General features: G+C 45.8%; 1 protein-coding gene across 1 annotated transcript in view; it reads right to left on the reverse strand.

The window, feature by feature from the left end:
• LOC124615450 (leucine-zipper-like transcriptional regulator 1) overlaps nucleotides 1–17,361 on the reverse strand; it is an 80,824-nt gene that overhangs the window by 44,056 nt on the left and 19,407 nt on the right. The window contains exon 2 of the mRNA XM_047143346.1: nucleotides 4,710–5,292. Coding sequence (XP_046999302.1) covers nucleotides 4,710–5,281 — 572 coding nt within the window. The 5' untranslated portion in view covers nucleotides 5,282–5,292. The remainder of the gene's footprint in view (nucleotides 1–4,709; nucleotides 5,293–17,361) is intronic.

Raw genomic sequence — 17,361 nt, forward strand, 5'->3', positions numbered from 1 at the left:
AGTCAAAACAAGGCCCCGGGAGTAGACAACATTCCGTTAGAACTAAGCCTTGGGAGATCCAGCCCTGGCAAAAATCTACCATCTGGTGAGCAAGATGTATGAGACAGGCGAAATACCCTCAGACTTCAAGAAGGATAGAATAATTCAATTCCGAAAGAAAGCAGGTATTGACAGGTGTGAAAATTACCGAACTATCAGTTTAATAACTTACAGCTGCAAAATACTAAGACGAACCCTTTACAGACGAATGGAAAAACTGGCAGGAGCCGACCTCGGGGAAGATCAGTTTGGATTCCCTAGAAATGTTGGAACACGTGAGGCAATACTGACCCTACGACTCATCTTAGAAGATACATTAAGGAAAGGCAAACCTTCGTTTCTAGCATTTGTAGACTTAGAGAAAGCGTTTGATAATGTTGACTAGAAAACTCTCTTTCAGATTCTGAAGCTGGCAGGGGTCAAATACAGAGAACGAAAGGCTATTTACAATTTGTACGGAAACCAGGTGGCAGTTGTAAGATCTGAAGAACATGAAGGGGAAGCAGTGGTTCAGAAGGGAGTGAGACAGGTTTGTAGCCTATCCTCGATGTTATTCCATCTGTATATTGAGCAAGCAGTAAAGGAAACAAAAGAAATATTTGGAGTAGGAATTAAAATCCACAGAGAAGAAATAAAAACTTTGAGGTTTGACAATGACATTGTAATTCTGTCTGAGATAGCAAAGGGCCTGGAAGGGCAACTGAACCGAATGGACAGTCTTGAAAGGAGGAAATAAGATGAACATAAACAGTAGCAAAACGAGGATAATGGACTGTAGCCGAATTAAATCAGGTGATGCTGAGGCAATTAGATTAGAAAATGTGACACTTGAAGTACTAGATCAGTTTTGCTATTTGGGGACCAAAATAACTCTTGATGATCGACGTGGAAATGAAAATGAAGTCCCATGCTTCTTGACAGAGCGTTGGGGAACGATGCGAGAGATCCGCACCGCCGTACTAGGCAAGGTCTTAATGGAGTTGGTTTGCCATTGCCTTCCTCTGATTGTAATGGGAATGAACAACACCCAGTCACCTCGGGGCAGGTGAAAATCCCTCGCCCAGCCGGGAATGGAAGCCAGGACCCCGTGCCCGGGAAGCGGGAAGGCTACCGCGAGACCATGACCGGCGGACTTGGTTGAAGTAGAGAGGATATAAAACGCAGACTGGCTGTGGCAAAGAAAGCGTTTCTGAAGAAGAGAAATTTTTTAACATCGAGTATAGATTTAAATGTCAGGAGGTCTTTTCTGAAAGTATTTGTATGGAGTGTAGCCATGTATGGATGTGAAACATGGACGACAAATAGCTTAGACAAGAAGAGAACAGATGCTTTTGGAACGTGGTGCTACAGAAGAATGCTGAAGATTAGATGATCACAGAACTAATGAGGAGGTACTACTGAACAGAATTGGAGAGAAGAGGAATTTGTGGCACAACTTGACTAGAAGAAGCGATCGGTTGGTAGGACATGTTCTAAGACATCAAGGGATCACGAATGGATGGATGGTATAAGACGTAGAGGGAGACCAAGAGATGAATACACTAAGCACATTCAGAAGGATGTAAGTTGCAGTAGGTACTTGGAGATGAAGACGCTTGAACAGGATAGGGTAGCATGGAGAGCTGCTTCAAACCAGTCTCTGGACTGAAGACTACAACAAGAACAACAAGAATCTGTATTACTACTTCCACACTTCCCTCCCATACATATGACTAGACTCTTCCTTGATGCCTCACAATATCAGCTTACTCCTTCCTTTATCTAAATTTTGTCGTAAAGCTCGTCTTCTTTAGTAACTCGATGTACTCACCTTACCTTCAGCATTGCTCTGTAGCACTAAATTTCAAACAGTTATATTTTCATCTTGGCTATTTTGTATGCTGTCGTGCTGTATGTCGGGTGACAAATTCCGATGCCACCGGTGTCCGGTGCACGTCCAGATACATCTTCGGCCTGGAATCTCTTTGACTAGAGTGATAAGTCCCACTTCGACGTGAGCCCCAATGAGTGGCAAAGGCACGTCTGGAGACGCTCTGGACAGCAGTGGGATAACAAGCTGATTGTCACCCACCATGTGGTCCGACAAGCAGAAGTGATGGTCTGGAGTGTCATTTCATTCCATAGCAGGACCCCTTCAGCTGTACTTTCGTGCAACCCTTAAAGCACAGCGATACGTCGGCGATATTCCGTGCCCTTCTTCATGATAAGACATCCTGGGCCCACATTTCAGTAAGATGGTTGGTGTCTGCACATGGCGACAATTTCTGCTGCCTGTCTTCGAGCTTGGCAAACCCTACCATGGCCAGCATGGTCGCCGGATGTCTCCCCAATTAAGTACGTTTGGAGCAATATGGGCAGGGTCCTCTAACCAAATGCTTAGTTGGTAATAATGCATGGCCGACAATGGCATATCGTGGAATTATTACAATAGGATATCATGTTACGAATAACACGAATTGGGCTTGGTACCACTAATGTTCTCCATAGTTACATTCGGGAGACATACGATATAATCACTCGAAACAACTCATTAATTGTATATCACAAGGGACATCTCTGTGTAGAACATTACGAGATTGACCAGTGGCAGGAGTTTCACTGTGATCACAAGTCCAGTTTGTGCAAGATTGTAAATGGCGAGCAAGATGGGACATTGCTGATACCCCTGAATACCACTGTAAATGAGCGTTTGGCGTCATTGGCCGGGAGGCCCCCTACGCGGTAGGTCCGGCCGCCTTGGTGCGGGTCTTATTACGAGGGGTGTTTTTTAAGTAAGTACCGTTTTGAAATTTAAAAAATACGTGCTAAGATATCTCAATAATTTTATTTTTACATGAAAGCCTGTACCTTAATCTACGCACTGATGCCATTACAGTCTGACTCTTCCTTGTTGACGTTGTGTACTGACTGTTTAAGATGCCTCCGATAATAGTGAGTCCCCCCGACTGTGAAGTACGGGCTGTTATAAGATTTCTTTGCGCTAAAGGCCTAAAAACGATCGATATTCGTCGTGAGATCTGTGCAGTTTACGGAGAAAACATTATGAGTGGTGGAATGGTAAGAAAGTGGGTGAGAGCATTTAAAGATGGCCGCACAAATGTGCATGACGAACAACTGAGTGTGCGTCCTTCGGTCGTTAATGGAAGTTTGGTGCAGGAAGTGGACAATAAAGTCATCCTTGCGGGATGACTTTCCTTATGTTTCTTGTAGTGTTTTGTATGGCATTGTGACCGAGCACTTGAATTACCGAAAATTGTGCGCATGTTGGGTACCGAAAATGTTGACGGATGTGCAGAAAACCAAACGTTTATACAGTGCATTTACTTTCCTTGAGCGTTACCACAACGACGGTGATGATTTGTTAAGCCAAATTGCTACGGGCGATGAAACATGGGTGGCCTATGTCACACCAGAATCAAACAACAGTCCATGGAAGTTGAGCAAGGGCATCATTTTGCTGCAAGACAATGCCCGTCCGCATGTGGCGAATCAGACCAAAGATCTCATCACATCTTTTCGATGGGAAACTCCAGATCATCCTCCGTCCAGTCCCGATCTTGCGCCCAGTGACTACCATCCGTTCCTGCACTTGAAGAGACACCTGGGCGGTCAGCGTCGACGAAGTCGAAACAGTGGTGATGCAGTGGTTAACAAGTCAGGCGGCAGACTTCTATGAGAGGGGTATTCAAAAACTGGTACAACGTTATGGCAAGTGCCTCAATATTGACGGAAATTATGTAGAAAAGTAGATTAAGGTACAGGCTTTCATGTAAAAATAAAATTATTGACATATCATAGCACGTCTTTTTTTTAATTTCAAAATGTTACTTACTTAAAAAAACGCGCTTCGTACATTCGACGCCACATTGGGCACCTGCGCGCCGGATGGGGATGAAATGATGATGAAGACAACATCCAGTCTCTGAGTAGAGAAAATCCCCAACCCAGCCGGGAATCGAACCCTGGCCCGTCGGACGGCAATCCGTCACGCTGACAACTCAGCTATCGAGGCGAGCCTGAATACCACTATAGAGCAACAGGATATGTGGATATACTGAAGTAAAATGTCATAGTAAAAACTACAGTTGAAGTATTTAACTAAAAATGTTGATAATATTTTCCAGTGTGAGATGCTGAATGATTTTCTTAAGTGTTACTTTACTGTAAAAAGCATATTTGCGTACTTCATTCCAACGACTACTGTGATGCAACTCTCTGGTCAAACGTCAAGAGAATTTCTAAATCCAATGCAGACACCTGTTCAGATGGTTAAAAGGCTCTGAGCACTATGGGACTTAACATCTGAGGTCATCAGTCCCCTAGAACTTAAAACTACTTAAACCTAACTAACCTAAGGGCATCACACACATCCATGCTCGAGGCAGGATTCGAACCTGCGACCGTAGCAGTCACGCGGTTCCAGACTGAAGCGCCTAGAACCGCTCGGCCACCACGACCGGCGCAGACACCTGTGTAGCAAGGACTTGTTCTGGGTGTGCTGTATCATCAGGCCCCACCCTAGAGAGTTGCTCTATCGGGAATTTAAACATCTCTGCATCTTGGCCGCTGCTGCATAAGGATATAATACGTGACATAACTGTGCTATTGCGATAAAAAAAGTGAAAAACTAGGAATAGCTCACAGGAAAGAAACCACACAGAAAGTCATACCATTCTGCCTCTAGAGTTTTAGCATCCCCCAGCAGACGACAGATCTCCACACTGACTTCAGTGTGGTGCCGCAGTGCGTTCGTCCATCCCTCTGTAGCCATAACTTCTTTGTAGTGCGAACTGATGAAGTTGATGGCCGCCGCCTTCAGCTTTGGGCACATATGTTCAAAGGCGAGGACGGCGCTGTCTGCAGCATTATCCACGGTCAGTCCAAAAATCATCTGCTGCTCGCACTGCTGCTTCAGCAGGGACACGCAGTATTTGTCGGCAACTGCGAGCAGCTCTGCGGCGACACACTCCAGCAGGGGCGCTTCGTCGCTGTACATGAACTGCAGGAGCTGCCCCAGCACCTCGTGGCTCATGTCGATGGCAGTGATGCTGCCGCCAGTAACTTCCAGCACCTGCTCTCGGAAAATGGCGGCGAACACAGTGCTGCGCGCCGTCAGCACAGCTCTGTGTGCGGGCAGCCAGAAGCCGTCCACCATGATGGTGACGTCAGCAGCATGCCCGGACGACATTAGCGCCACCATGTCGTCTACCAGAGACCCTCTGCACTCTTCTCCCTCTTCCATGGCTCCTCCACCTGCAAGAAAAGGGTACAGTGTTGCCAATTTTCTTATGGCTCCTCCACCTGCAACAAAAGGGTACAGTGTTGCCAATTTTCTTGTGGGCTGTCTTTGTCTTAGATTGTCCCTTTGATAGTATACGTTCACAATACTGGTACACATTGATATCCCCAATCCGCAGTACTGTAGCACAACCCTAGATGAGACCAAACAAAAGAGCACAGTTCATTCATACATTAAGTCGCCCTCCACAGCAGAGTGGTCAGAGCAGTGACTTCTATGCGAAGGACCAGGGTTCGATTCCCAGTAGAGTCCGCGCAGGATACGGTGGCCGCTGTGCAGTTACCAGTTTTCGTCCAGTTCGCTGGGGGAGATAATTTGTTTGTAAGGAATGGGAGGCCAACATAGTTTGCTCCCTATCGGGCAGTCGGCGACGCGCTGTGATGACAGAATCAAGGTTCACACCCTGCAATCATTCTTAAACAATGTTACAGAAATTACTCGGTAAAAACTCATTTTTGTGTAGCTTATAGCTTTATATGTGAACTTCATGATGATATGCCCATTATTTCGTTAATGGTCATAGTTACTGTGATGTTTGCAGTTAAGTAAGACACTGCATGGAATTCGAAAAAGTTTGCAATGAAAAACAGGTGTCTATGATTTTGTCTTTGGTCCATATTACATAATATGTCGCTGTGTAGGAATTACAGATAAAGATATTGAGACTTGGGTAGAGGTCTCTATCTATTACTAGTCTCGAGAAAACTGATCAGACGTAGCACACTCATTTGCGACTGCGCGGGTCAGCAACAAAGCCAGAACGAAATAACCACAACACTTTTCATATTTCATTTGAGATACTGAAATGAAACTTTGGCATATTATAAGAGAATATTTTGCCATAAAGTTATTATGCAAAATTTCATTATCTACCATGCATTCCACTAACTGCAGACGTTTGCAATGAAATAATGTAATTTTTAAGGATCATAGCTAGTTGGCGAAACGAGAAGTGCTATGAGTTTTGCAACAGCATAAATAGAAACATTACAGGTTTATTTTTGTACCGAGAACGTGCTTTTTCACTTGGTATTTACCTTACTTTTCCATAGTTCCTCACTTAATAAACCAGTTTCAGAATTCTCCCACAACTACGACTGCACAATTTGTTAGTGAATGCAACTGCAATGAAATCATGAACTTTTGCTGCTTACAGGCGTTGATAAGTGTCAACGGGGGCATTTGAAACTGTGTACCCCGACCGGGACTCAAACCAACGACCTCCTGCTTAGATTGCAGACGCTCTATCCGACTGAGCCACCGAGGACACAGAGGACTTATCTGTGGCACGCTCCCCGTGAGACCCACACTTCCAACTTACTGTCCACACACTACATTTGTAGTGCCCCTGCCCACTACACTCACTACTCGCGGCAGTCAATCTACCGATTCCCGTAGGTGTTCGGGCAATGTGAGTGCATCCGCACTGAAGGAGATCACTGGCCGGTATGCCTTATCTATATGAAGATGGTATCTGTTCTTTCGGACATGTATAAACTCTGTTGTGTTCCGGCAAAAGAAGCAAATTTAAACTTGGCAACATCAGAAATGTAGGTTTTACTCGAAATTCGCCACTCATGACGCTTCTCTGAAAGTTACAAATGGTTAAAAAGCTAGATGAAATTAAATCGCTGTTTTTGTTGCGTTTTCAGCGGAATTTTTCGTAGATTCGACCCAAATCACAGGTGACACTAGATCTTTTTGATTGGTCACTGTGCAGATGTGAGCGTGGAGGTGCTCCACTTAATAATTACAAAAAATGTGATCGTACGCTTCATCTTAGAACGGCACTTACCCTCCAACGTTTGGCATTGCCCCTACAGCGTATGCCCGCAACATCCACAACTACCGTTCTCACCAAGCGTGCCCTGCCGACTGCACATCTACTGGTCACGTTATTCAGCGTGCACTCTACCAACCAGGGTTCTTCCATAATGGGGGGACTGTGACGGGTGCACCTGGCTTGTGAGGCCAAGGTCAGGAACCCCGCCAATGACCGAGACAGCTGTCTGCTGACCTCATGCCCCCCCCCCCCCCCGCCCCCCTATACCGTATCCAACGACGCCATTAGCATAGTTAGACTTGGTGGTCGGTGGGGGCCCGACTGGCCCTTCTAAGGCCAGAATGCAAAAAGTGGAGATGGGCAGCGCTATTTTGACTTTTGTGGCGGCGCGCTACGATACTGTGGTGCGGCGATTTCAGTGTGTACCAGGACAGCAGACACTGGCTGAATCTAAAAACAAACCAATTATTTAATAAAGGTGTGACAAAGTCACCATTCTAGTAAATACACAGACACTGATAAGTCAAAACATTATGACCACTGCCCACCGCGCCGTTATGGAAGAATAAACGACGGAGCTGATGCAATAATAAAGGAACACCAACACGAAGAGGATGCTCCGAGAGGACTTCTTGGGTCCAGGTGCTTCTGATTGGCTGCGACGAGGACTCGTACACTCGTGTGACATGTCCAGGGATCCTAAATGCAGAGCGTGAAGAAAGGAAAGACCATACGTTTACACTTTTGGTAACAAAGGACTCTGACCACCTCGAAATGACTGACTGCTGTATGCCACATTCTGTGCGCTGGACACTGAGACGATCCGCATATTAGAGTGCAAGAGCTGAAAAAAGTCTCGAAAAGACGTTTATTTTTCTTGTAATAATGACATATGCGGACGCTGTTGATAGTTTAGTAGGGGCTATGACACTGGTGTCAATATTTTTCAATATTTGATATTTCCTTAGATATATTAACTTGTATATTTTCCATCAGAGATACCCCATACTTTGAAGCCAGAGAGAAACTCTCTGGAGCCGGGATGGTTCTCTTCTGACAAATACAAACTAAAAGGACTGGATAACAGACACCGTTGACAAGCAAAAAAAACCCTAGAATCGAGCAACAACAGCCCACGTGCGTTCAGTTTCACATGTTGCCGAGTTGCCGTGTCAGAGTGCCCGAAACGTTGGAGATGCTGTCAAATGGTGGAGAAAACACTGTTCCGAAGTTGACGAAAATTACGTGGTTTGTTTTGTTGTTTTTTCTCACTTCTAGCCTCCGCTGTGGGATGTTCTATTGTCGATTGACAGATCTTGGTACATAGATGAAAGATTGAAAAGCAACACCATCGTATTAATGTCCATGTCTTTCAGCGTGTACTACAGCCGCTACGTCTTGTATAACTCAAGATGATCTCAGCAAGCCGGTACAGGAGTAGGCTACGCACGGACAAAGGGTATGCATATTTTTGGACTATAGCTTGACGTAGCCCACCACGAAGCCACATGTTGTGTATATCTTCGAAGGTTACATTTATTACAACATAAACATGCTTTTGGAGTAATTGGCTGATATCCGTCGCCAAGCCTCAACCGTCCACTATCCCACTCCGCTCACGTACACACACACACACACACACACACACACACACACACACACACACACACACACACACGGCACAACGATCCGGGCTCAAATTAATCAGTACGATAATACACACTTAAGAAAGAAAAAAATCTGGTACACCTGCCTAATATAGAGTAGGACCCCCGCGAGCACGCAGAAGTACCGCAAAACGACATGGCCCGGACTCGACTAATGTCTGAAATACTGCTGGAGGCAACTGACACCATGAACCCTGCTGGGCTGTCCATAAATCCGTAAAAGTTCGAGGGATGCAGATCTCTTCTGAACAGAACGTTGCAAGGCATCCCATATACACTATGTGATGAAAAGTATTCGGACACCCCCAAAACATACGTTTTTCATATTATGTGCACTGTGCTGCCACCTACTGCCAGGTACTCCATATCAGCGACCTCAGTAGACATCATGAGAGACTGGGGCGCTACGCGGAACCACGGACTTCGAACGTCTTTTGACACTGCTAACACCCTCGGACGTTTCAGCACTTGTAAGGACACTGTAGGGCTGCATCCTCGCTGAACGCGTTGTCATCCCATTGGATTGCAGCGCGACCGCAATTTTTGCTCCTGTGTACAGGCTGGAACCACTAGGCACCTTTCAAAACCTTTCACATTTGAGCGGCAACCGAAGCAGCAAAGGGTACTTACGCTCTTTTAGCCATCCTGTTTTCCGCCCTGCTATGGCGTGATCCCGTGGGACTGCAACATTAACATATGCGCGAATAAAACGGAAAAGGGGTAAGACCGCCTCCCCCACCTCCAAGTTTGGCAACAACGCGGTGCCACCCACGCAACTTCGTTGGGTACGTTACAAAAGTGCCTGTCAGAAACTGACCAGTTCAGCCTGACGGCTGCCCTAGCGCCAGAGGGTAGGCAAACCCCAGAAAAAGTGTGTCGAAATGGTTGCCCATTCCATAGGCGCTAGAGCAGGTGTGGGGCTGATTTGGTGTCCAACCTTCTGAAAGCACATTTCTAACGCGCTCAACAAAGATGAGCGAGTGGCACGGAGGGCGCTGCCGAACTGAAGCCTCTTAAACGGACCCTTTGCAGTTTTATTCACGCACGTGATAACGTTGTACTCCCACGAGATCACGTCACAGAAGACCAAGAAACTGGAGTGTTGGAAAAGCAAAAATACGCTTTGCTGCTTTGTATCACATTCAAATTTCGTCGAATGTGTTAGAATGGTCCCTAGTGGTTCCAAACTGTATACGAGAGCAAAAACTGCGGTCGCGTTCTGATCCAAACGGGTGTCATCAGGTTCAATGAGGATGAAGCCCCACATTGACCATAGAGAAGAGGTGAAATGACCGTGACTGTTGGCAGTGTCAAAACATGTCAAAAACATCTTGCTGTTGCTCATTGCACTCCGAACTGTCGTTTTCGATCGCGAGATGTGTGGAAAACAACGCCTCAGGAAAAGTTGCAGTTCATTGACGCTCTATGTGCCTTTCTATGTCGATTCTGAGCGGTGTTGTGTCTGAAACGTTTTCTTCGGCCACCCGTAATAAAAGAACGCTTTTTCAACGCTGTGTCGCAGTTGTGACGTCCATTACAGAGACGGCGAAAGGAGGTGTGAAACTTTGGTGAGAGGGGTTATGACGAACTTCTCATCGTGTGACACGTCCACGGTGGCGTTTGGTAGAATTGCGTTGAAATTTGGTCCCAGTGTTGCATCATTACCCTAATTGCAGCTCACAATGCCTTTTTCACATATATCAACACATTTCTGTCTAAAACGTCGCAGGTTCAAAATGGCTCTGAGCACTATGGGACTTAACTTCTAAGGTCATCAGTCCCCCAGAACTTAGAACTGCTTAAACCTAAATAACCTAAGGACATCACACACATCCATGCCCGCGGCAGGATTCGAACCTGCGACCGTAGCGGTCGCGCGGTTCCAGACTGAAGCGCCTAGAACCGCTCGGCCACTCCGGCCGGCAAACGTCGCAGGGTGCGACACTTTTGCACCATTACAGAGGAGGGTTGTAGGCACCTTTGAGCCAATGCGTCGCAGTCGATTACGGTGTTACGAAAAAGTCATCCTTTAATTCTGTTGTGCATTGTAATTCTGATGTTCCATATACAGGGTGTTACAAAAAGGTATGGCCAAACTTTCAGGAAACATTCCTCACACACAAAGAAAGAAAATATGTTATGTGGACATATGTCCGGAAACGCTTAGCCGGCCGTGGTGGTCTCGCGGTTCTAGGCGCGCAGTCCGGAATCGCGCGACTGCTACGGTCGCAGGTTCGATTCCTGCCTCGGACATGGATGTGTGTGATGTCCTTAGGTTAGTTAAGTTTAAGTAGTTCTAAGTTCTAGGGGACTGATGACCACAGCTGTTAAGTCCCATAGTGCTCAGAGCCAAGCCAAGGAAACGCTTACTTTCCGTGTTAGAGCTCATTTTATTACTTCTCTTCAAATCACATTAATCATGGAATGGAAACACACAGCAACAGAACGTACCAGCGTGACTTCAAACACTTTGTTACAGGAAATGTTCAAAATGTCCTCCGTTAGCATGGATACATGCATCCACCCTCCGTCGCATGCAATCCCTGATGCGCTGATGCAGCCCTGGAGAATGGCATTTTGTATCACAGCCGTCCACAATACGAGCACGAAGAGTCTCTACATTTGGTACCGGGGTTGCGTAGACAATAGCTTTCAAATGCCCCCATAAATGAAAGTCAAGATGGTTGAGGTCAGGAGAGCGTGGAGCCCTTGGAATTTGTCCGCCTCTACCAATCCATCGGTCACCGAATCTGTTGTTGAGAAGCGTATGAACACTTTGACTGAAATGTGCAAGAGCTCCATCGTGCATGAACCACATGTTGTGTCGTACTTGTAAAGGCACATGTTCTAGCAGCACAGGTAGAGTATCACGCGTGAAATCATGATAACGTGCTCCATTGAGCGTAGGTGGAAGAACATGGGGCCCAATCTAGACATCACCAACAATGCCAGCCCAAACGTTCACAGAAAATCTGTGTTGATGACGTCATTGCACAATTGCGTACGTATTCTCGTCAGCCCACGCATGTTGATTGTGAAAATTTACAATTTGATCACGTTGGAATGAAGCCTCATCCGTAAAGAGAATATTTGCACTGAAATGAGGATTGATACATTGTTGGATGAACCATTCGCAGAAGTGTACCCGTAGAGGCCAATCAGCTGCTGATAGTGCCTGCACACGCTGTACATGGTACGGAAACAACAGGTTCTCCCGTAGCACTCTCCATACAGTGGGGTGGTCAACGTTACCTTGTACAGCAGCAACTTCTCTGACGCTGACATTAGGGTTATCGTTAACTGCACGAAGAATTGTCTCGTCCATTGCAGGTGTCCTCGTCGTTCTAGGGCTTCCTCAGTCGCGAGTCACAGTCTGGAATGTTCCGTGCTCCCTAAGACGCCGATCAATTGCTTCGAACGTCTTCCTGTCGGGACACCTTCGTTCTGGAAATCTGTCTCGGTACAAACGTACCGCGCCCCGGCTATTGCCCCGTGCTAATCCATACATCAAATGTGCATCTGCCAACTCCGCATTTGTAAACATTGCACTGACTGCAAAACCACGTTCGTGATGAACACTAACCTGTTGATGCTACGTACTGATGTGCTTGATGCTAGTGCTGCAGAGCAATGAGTCGCATGTCAACACAAGCACTTAAGTCAACATTACCTTCCTTCAATTGGGCCAACTGGCGGTGACTCGAGGAAGTACAGTACATACTGACGAAACTAAAATGAGCTCTAACATGGAAATTAAGCGTTTCCGGACACATGTCCACATAACATCTTTTCTTTATTTGTGTGTGAGGAAGGTTTCCCGAAAGTTTGGCCGTACCTTTTTGTAACACCCTGTATACTCGTATTCATCTGCCTCCGAAGACTACCACTGAGTGAGTCTGTCCAGTAATTGGGTTCGGGCCCCTATACTGGAAAAGACTTTGGACTGGGCGTAGCAAACATTGTGATGAGGGTAACTAACGAGGGACACGAAGGAATAGCAGATATTAGCAGCCTGGTGTGCCAGAGCAATTGTAGCTCCAGCACCACTTATATCTGTCAAGCAGGTAAATGTCGTCTGCAGTTCCTCACATTGCTGAAAGCGAACTCTGGGATGGTTCTTTTTAATTGGACATCGCCGATTTCCTTCCCAATATTTCGCCAATCCGAACATATGACACCATACTCAAAGGGAAGCTTAATTCAAACCTGCCTCCGCTATATCGAATAAAAGGAGCAGAGTATATACAATTCCTGAGTTTCTCCCGGCGTATTTTATAATCAAAATATCCACGGGTGTACTGCCGGTACACAGTGTCCAACGGGCACAATATTTCGGCAATCATACATGTTCGCCATCATCAGGTGAACTGACGGACTGAGGTCCTGTGAACGTTACGGCACGGAGATCCGTACGCTATGGCTGCTCAGAGGGAACTGGGTTCGGTAGCGGCGGCGGCCGATTTAAATACCCTCCGCCCGCGGCGCGCTCCCTCCGCTTACCGCGCCCCACGGCACGGTCGCGCGGTGGAACAGATTGCGACGGCGTCTGAGATGACGTCGGAGTGATGGCTCTGTCCGCCGTGGTCGTCACAACTATACGTTTGCTCGATTTACTCTTGATTAACCCAATCGCTGGTTCCCAAGCCTTGCTAAGGTTATAGCCACAGTCACGGTTTATGAGGTCGTCATTGGTGCGAATTTCGATGGCCTCTCTAACAACGCTGTCCCAGTATCTCGGCGTCTGTACCAGAATCCTCGTGCGTTCATACTCCATAGCGTGATTTTCCGACAATGTTCAGCGACCGCCGACTTGCTCGGATACATCAGTCGAGTGTGCCTCTGGTGCTCACGGCATCGATCCTCGACGGTACGCATCGTCTGACCAATATACAACTTGCCACATTGACACGGAATCTGGTACACGCCGGCCTTCCTAGTCCAGTACATAGGGCGCGCACTATCAATGACGCTGAGAGTCTACCCCAGGAATTGGAACATCTGAGATCCGTATTTCGAAAAAATGGGTACTCAGAGTGGCAGATTCAACGTGCTCTCCGCCCAACCGCTACAGCACAGCCTGTGGAGGTGGATGAAATCACGAGGGAGGAGGTAGGCACTGCGTTTATTCCATATACAGGCGCACTCTTGGGGAAAATCGCCCGCATTTTGAAGAAACACCGGGTCGGAACTGTGTTTTGTCCTCCAAATAAAACTCGGGCGGTGGTGGGGAGCGCCAAAGACGACCTCGGTTTGAGGATGGCCGGCGTGTACCAGATTCCGTGTCAATGTGGCAAGTCCTATTTTAGTCAGACGATGCGTAATGCCGTGAACACCAGAGGCACACTCGACTGATGTATACGAGCAAGTCGGCGGCCGCTGAACATTGTTTGTCCGAAAATCACGCTATGGAGTATGAACGCACGAGGATTCTGGTACAGACGCCGAGATACTGGGACAGCGTTGTTAGAGAGGCCATCGAAATTCGCACCAATGACGACCTCATAAACCGTGACTGTGGCTATAATCTTAGCAAGGCTTGGGAACCAGCGATTGGGTTAATCAAGAGTAAATCGAGCAAACGTATAGTTGTGACGACCACGGCGGACAGAGCCATCACTCCGACGTCATCTCAGACGCCGTCGCAATCTGTTCCACCGCGCGACCGTGGCGCGGGGCGCGGACGGCGGAGGGAGCGCGCCGCGGGCGGAGGGTATTTAAATCGGCCGCCGCCAGGAGCTCAGTCCGTCAGTTCACCTGATGATGGCGACATGTATGAACGCCGAAATATTGTGCCCATTGGACACTGTAGAGCGGCAGTACACCCGTGGATATTTTGATTAGAGTATATACAGTCTGCAACCATTGCTCTGTTTCGTAGCAACATTATTCTCAGTTGCATTACCGGAAAATTCCGTTCCTGGTTTCTCCACAACATAATGTCTATTTTGTATACATCATTATTCAAAAACTGCCCCATGAGAAAACTGGTTATCACTATTATTATAACTTTTAAGATTTTGAAGTGTGAGTAGGACATGCACCCTGAAACTGCGAAGCAAACTTTGCAGTAAATCGGTGCATATGTTAGTGTTCTTGAAAGTATTTCTCCTTCACAAACCCAAAATCAGATTATAGAGCATTAGCTCTGGCGTGCGAGTAAGTTACAATAGTGTAGCCTGCAGGAAATGGATTTTACTTCAACTGAAGTTAATTTATCTTATCATGCGACAGATATCATGAGGAAGGAAATTTTTTGATATGTCACGAATTCGATCCGTATCTCAACAATGACACAACGCAGGTAAACATGTTACCGCCACCAGGAGCGCGAAAGCCTGTTAAAACAAAGTCACGTACACTGAAAAACTGATTAAGAGAGCTAAGCTTTTTACTTACATCCAAACCTCCAGAAGTCATACTCAGATCCGTACCAAACATTGTACGTCGTCATAGTATCAAGCAAAACACCGACTTAGTTCGTGATACGTGCTATCGTTCAGTAGAAGGTGCGTAAACGGTAATTAAAAGTAACACCAGAACGACGAAGGACAGGAAAAGCGTATCTGTGAATGTTTGATTAGCAGATCTCGTGATGTTGAATTGGTTCCTGCACGGTACCTCAGCGTGTTCAGTCAGAGGGTTAGCTGCCCTCTACAGTAAAAAAAAAGAGAATGGATCATTGATGAACTTGAACGAGTGTCATGGGACGTACGCCCGAACAAATGCAACAAAAAAAAGTTGGAGAAGCTTGAGGTCGGTGTACCAAAGGCCCTGCGTTCAAACCCCTTTGATAACTATTTAACTGTTTACGTGTGAAACTGTTATATGGAAGAACATTTTCCTGACATGTAAAAGGACTTTTCGGAGTTCGCAGCAATGTTCTTTTGGCAGCCTGTTTTCGTTTCGTTACTTGAAAGTAGTAAACCTATAGAGTACGTTTGTTTAGATAGGAGTGGTGTTCTGTCGAAACATGTGCTACGGAACAGACACCACGCGTGATGAAGGAGATATAACACTTTCACTTATAACACTGTAAAAAAAAGTCATCATTTGGGGTTTGAACCCATGATCCTTGGTACGAAGATCTAAAGCTGTACCAACTTCCCCACGGAAGCTGTTGGTATGAGTGTTTCATAGTTTTGCTTTTGATGTGCTCCGTAGTTATGGTGTTATTTTTACTGAACTTTAGGCCCGTTTCGCTGGACGACAGCACATAGTGCGAACTAAATTGGAGTTTTGGTTGATACTCTATTGCCATACAAAGTTTGGTACCCATCTGAGTGTCTGACATCTGGAGGTTTGGGTGTTAAAAATGAGCAATAGTATAATAGTCACAGGTGTGCCACCAAGACTTGATACTAATGACAGTTTGTCAAGATGCTTATGACAGATTATTGTTAGCGTGATTACGATATTTATGTTTATATTAGCAGAACAGATGTGCTGACGCACAAAAGATACTACAGACTGCGAACTAGGATAGTAGGAAAAAATTCTAATGAAGCACAGCAGAAAATTCCAACCAAAGAGTTTCTATGTAACAAACGTTACAACGCACAACAATGAGAAACAGTTCTTCGCAAAATATATGAAACACTATTTACACTCATCAATTAATTAATAACACCGCTATTGAAACAGAATGTATCGTGACCACAACATAAAGTAACAAATGCAGCAGCATAAAAATAGGCTGACAAGTGCAGAATCAACAACAGAAGATGTTAAACATTAAAATACAGATTAAAAAGAGATAAAGAATTAACAGTTGACCGACTTCTAGAAGAGCCCCCTGCAAGGCGACTGTTAAACCGAATCCTCCACCGGAAAACACGTCTGGTGTGTCATACGTGGCATTGGTGACAGTACGTGTCGTGTGATAGGAATCTCTTATCAACGCATCTGTTAAACCGAATCCTCCACCGGAAAACACGTCTGGTGTGTCATACGTGGCATTAGTGACAGTACGTGTCATGTGATAGGAATCTCTTATCAACGCATCTGTTTTGTATGGCTGGTAAGTGAGATATGCCTCCTTGCACGATATAGGTGTTCGCATGAATGTGAATGTGATCATTCCAAAGGAAATCGTGAAAACATAATAGTTTGTTACATAAGCTGCGCAGCAAATCAATGCAACAGTTTTACAAACATGCAGAGTCTTTGTACTCTATCGAAAGATAAGTTTGTGAAGTTGCGTTTCGTTTTGGAAGTGTTGACTTTCGAATTCCTTTGTTATAACATGGTTCACACCCGTTTACTTGTTGTTTTCAATTCCGTGAGACGTCTATGTGGTATCTGTCACTACCCAGGACATTTACTTGCGACGGCAACATATTCTTATCACATGCAACTAATGTATAGTATGACAGCTGCCAAGACTACAGAAAGAGAACAAAAATTTCAATGCCTAGACGGACAGTTCATAATGATATGAAAAAAAGGCATAAAGCAGTTTTGAACACGGCTCGCTTGTTTAGCAGTCCAACACCATGACAACTTACCCACGACACTGCTGCTCTTAAAGCTTGCTCTTTATCGCATTTTTTGTTCTTGGACTATTCACTGTTTCT

The sequence above is a fragment of the Schistocerca americana genome, chromosome 5 (assembly GCF_021461395.2).
Source record: "Schistocerca americana isolate TAMUIC-IGC-003095 chromosome 5, iqSchAmer2.1, whole genome shotgun sequence".
Lineage (NCBI taxonomy): Eukaryota > Metazoa > Arthropoda > Insecta > Orthoptera > Acrididae > Schistocerca > Schistocerca americana.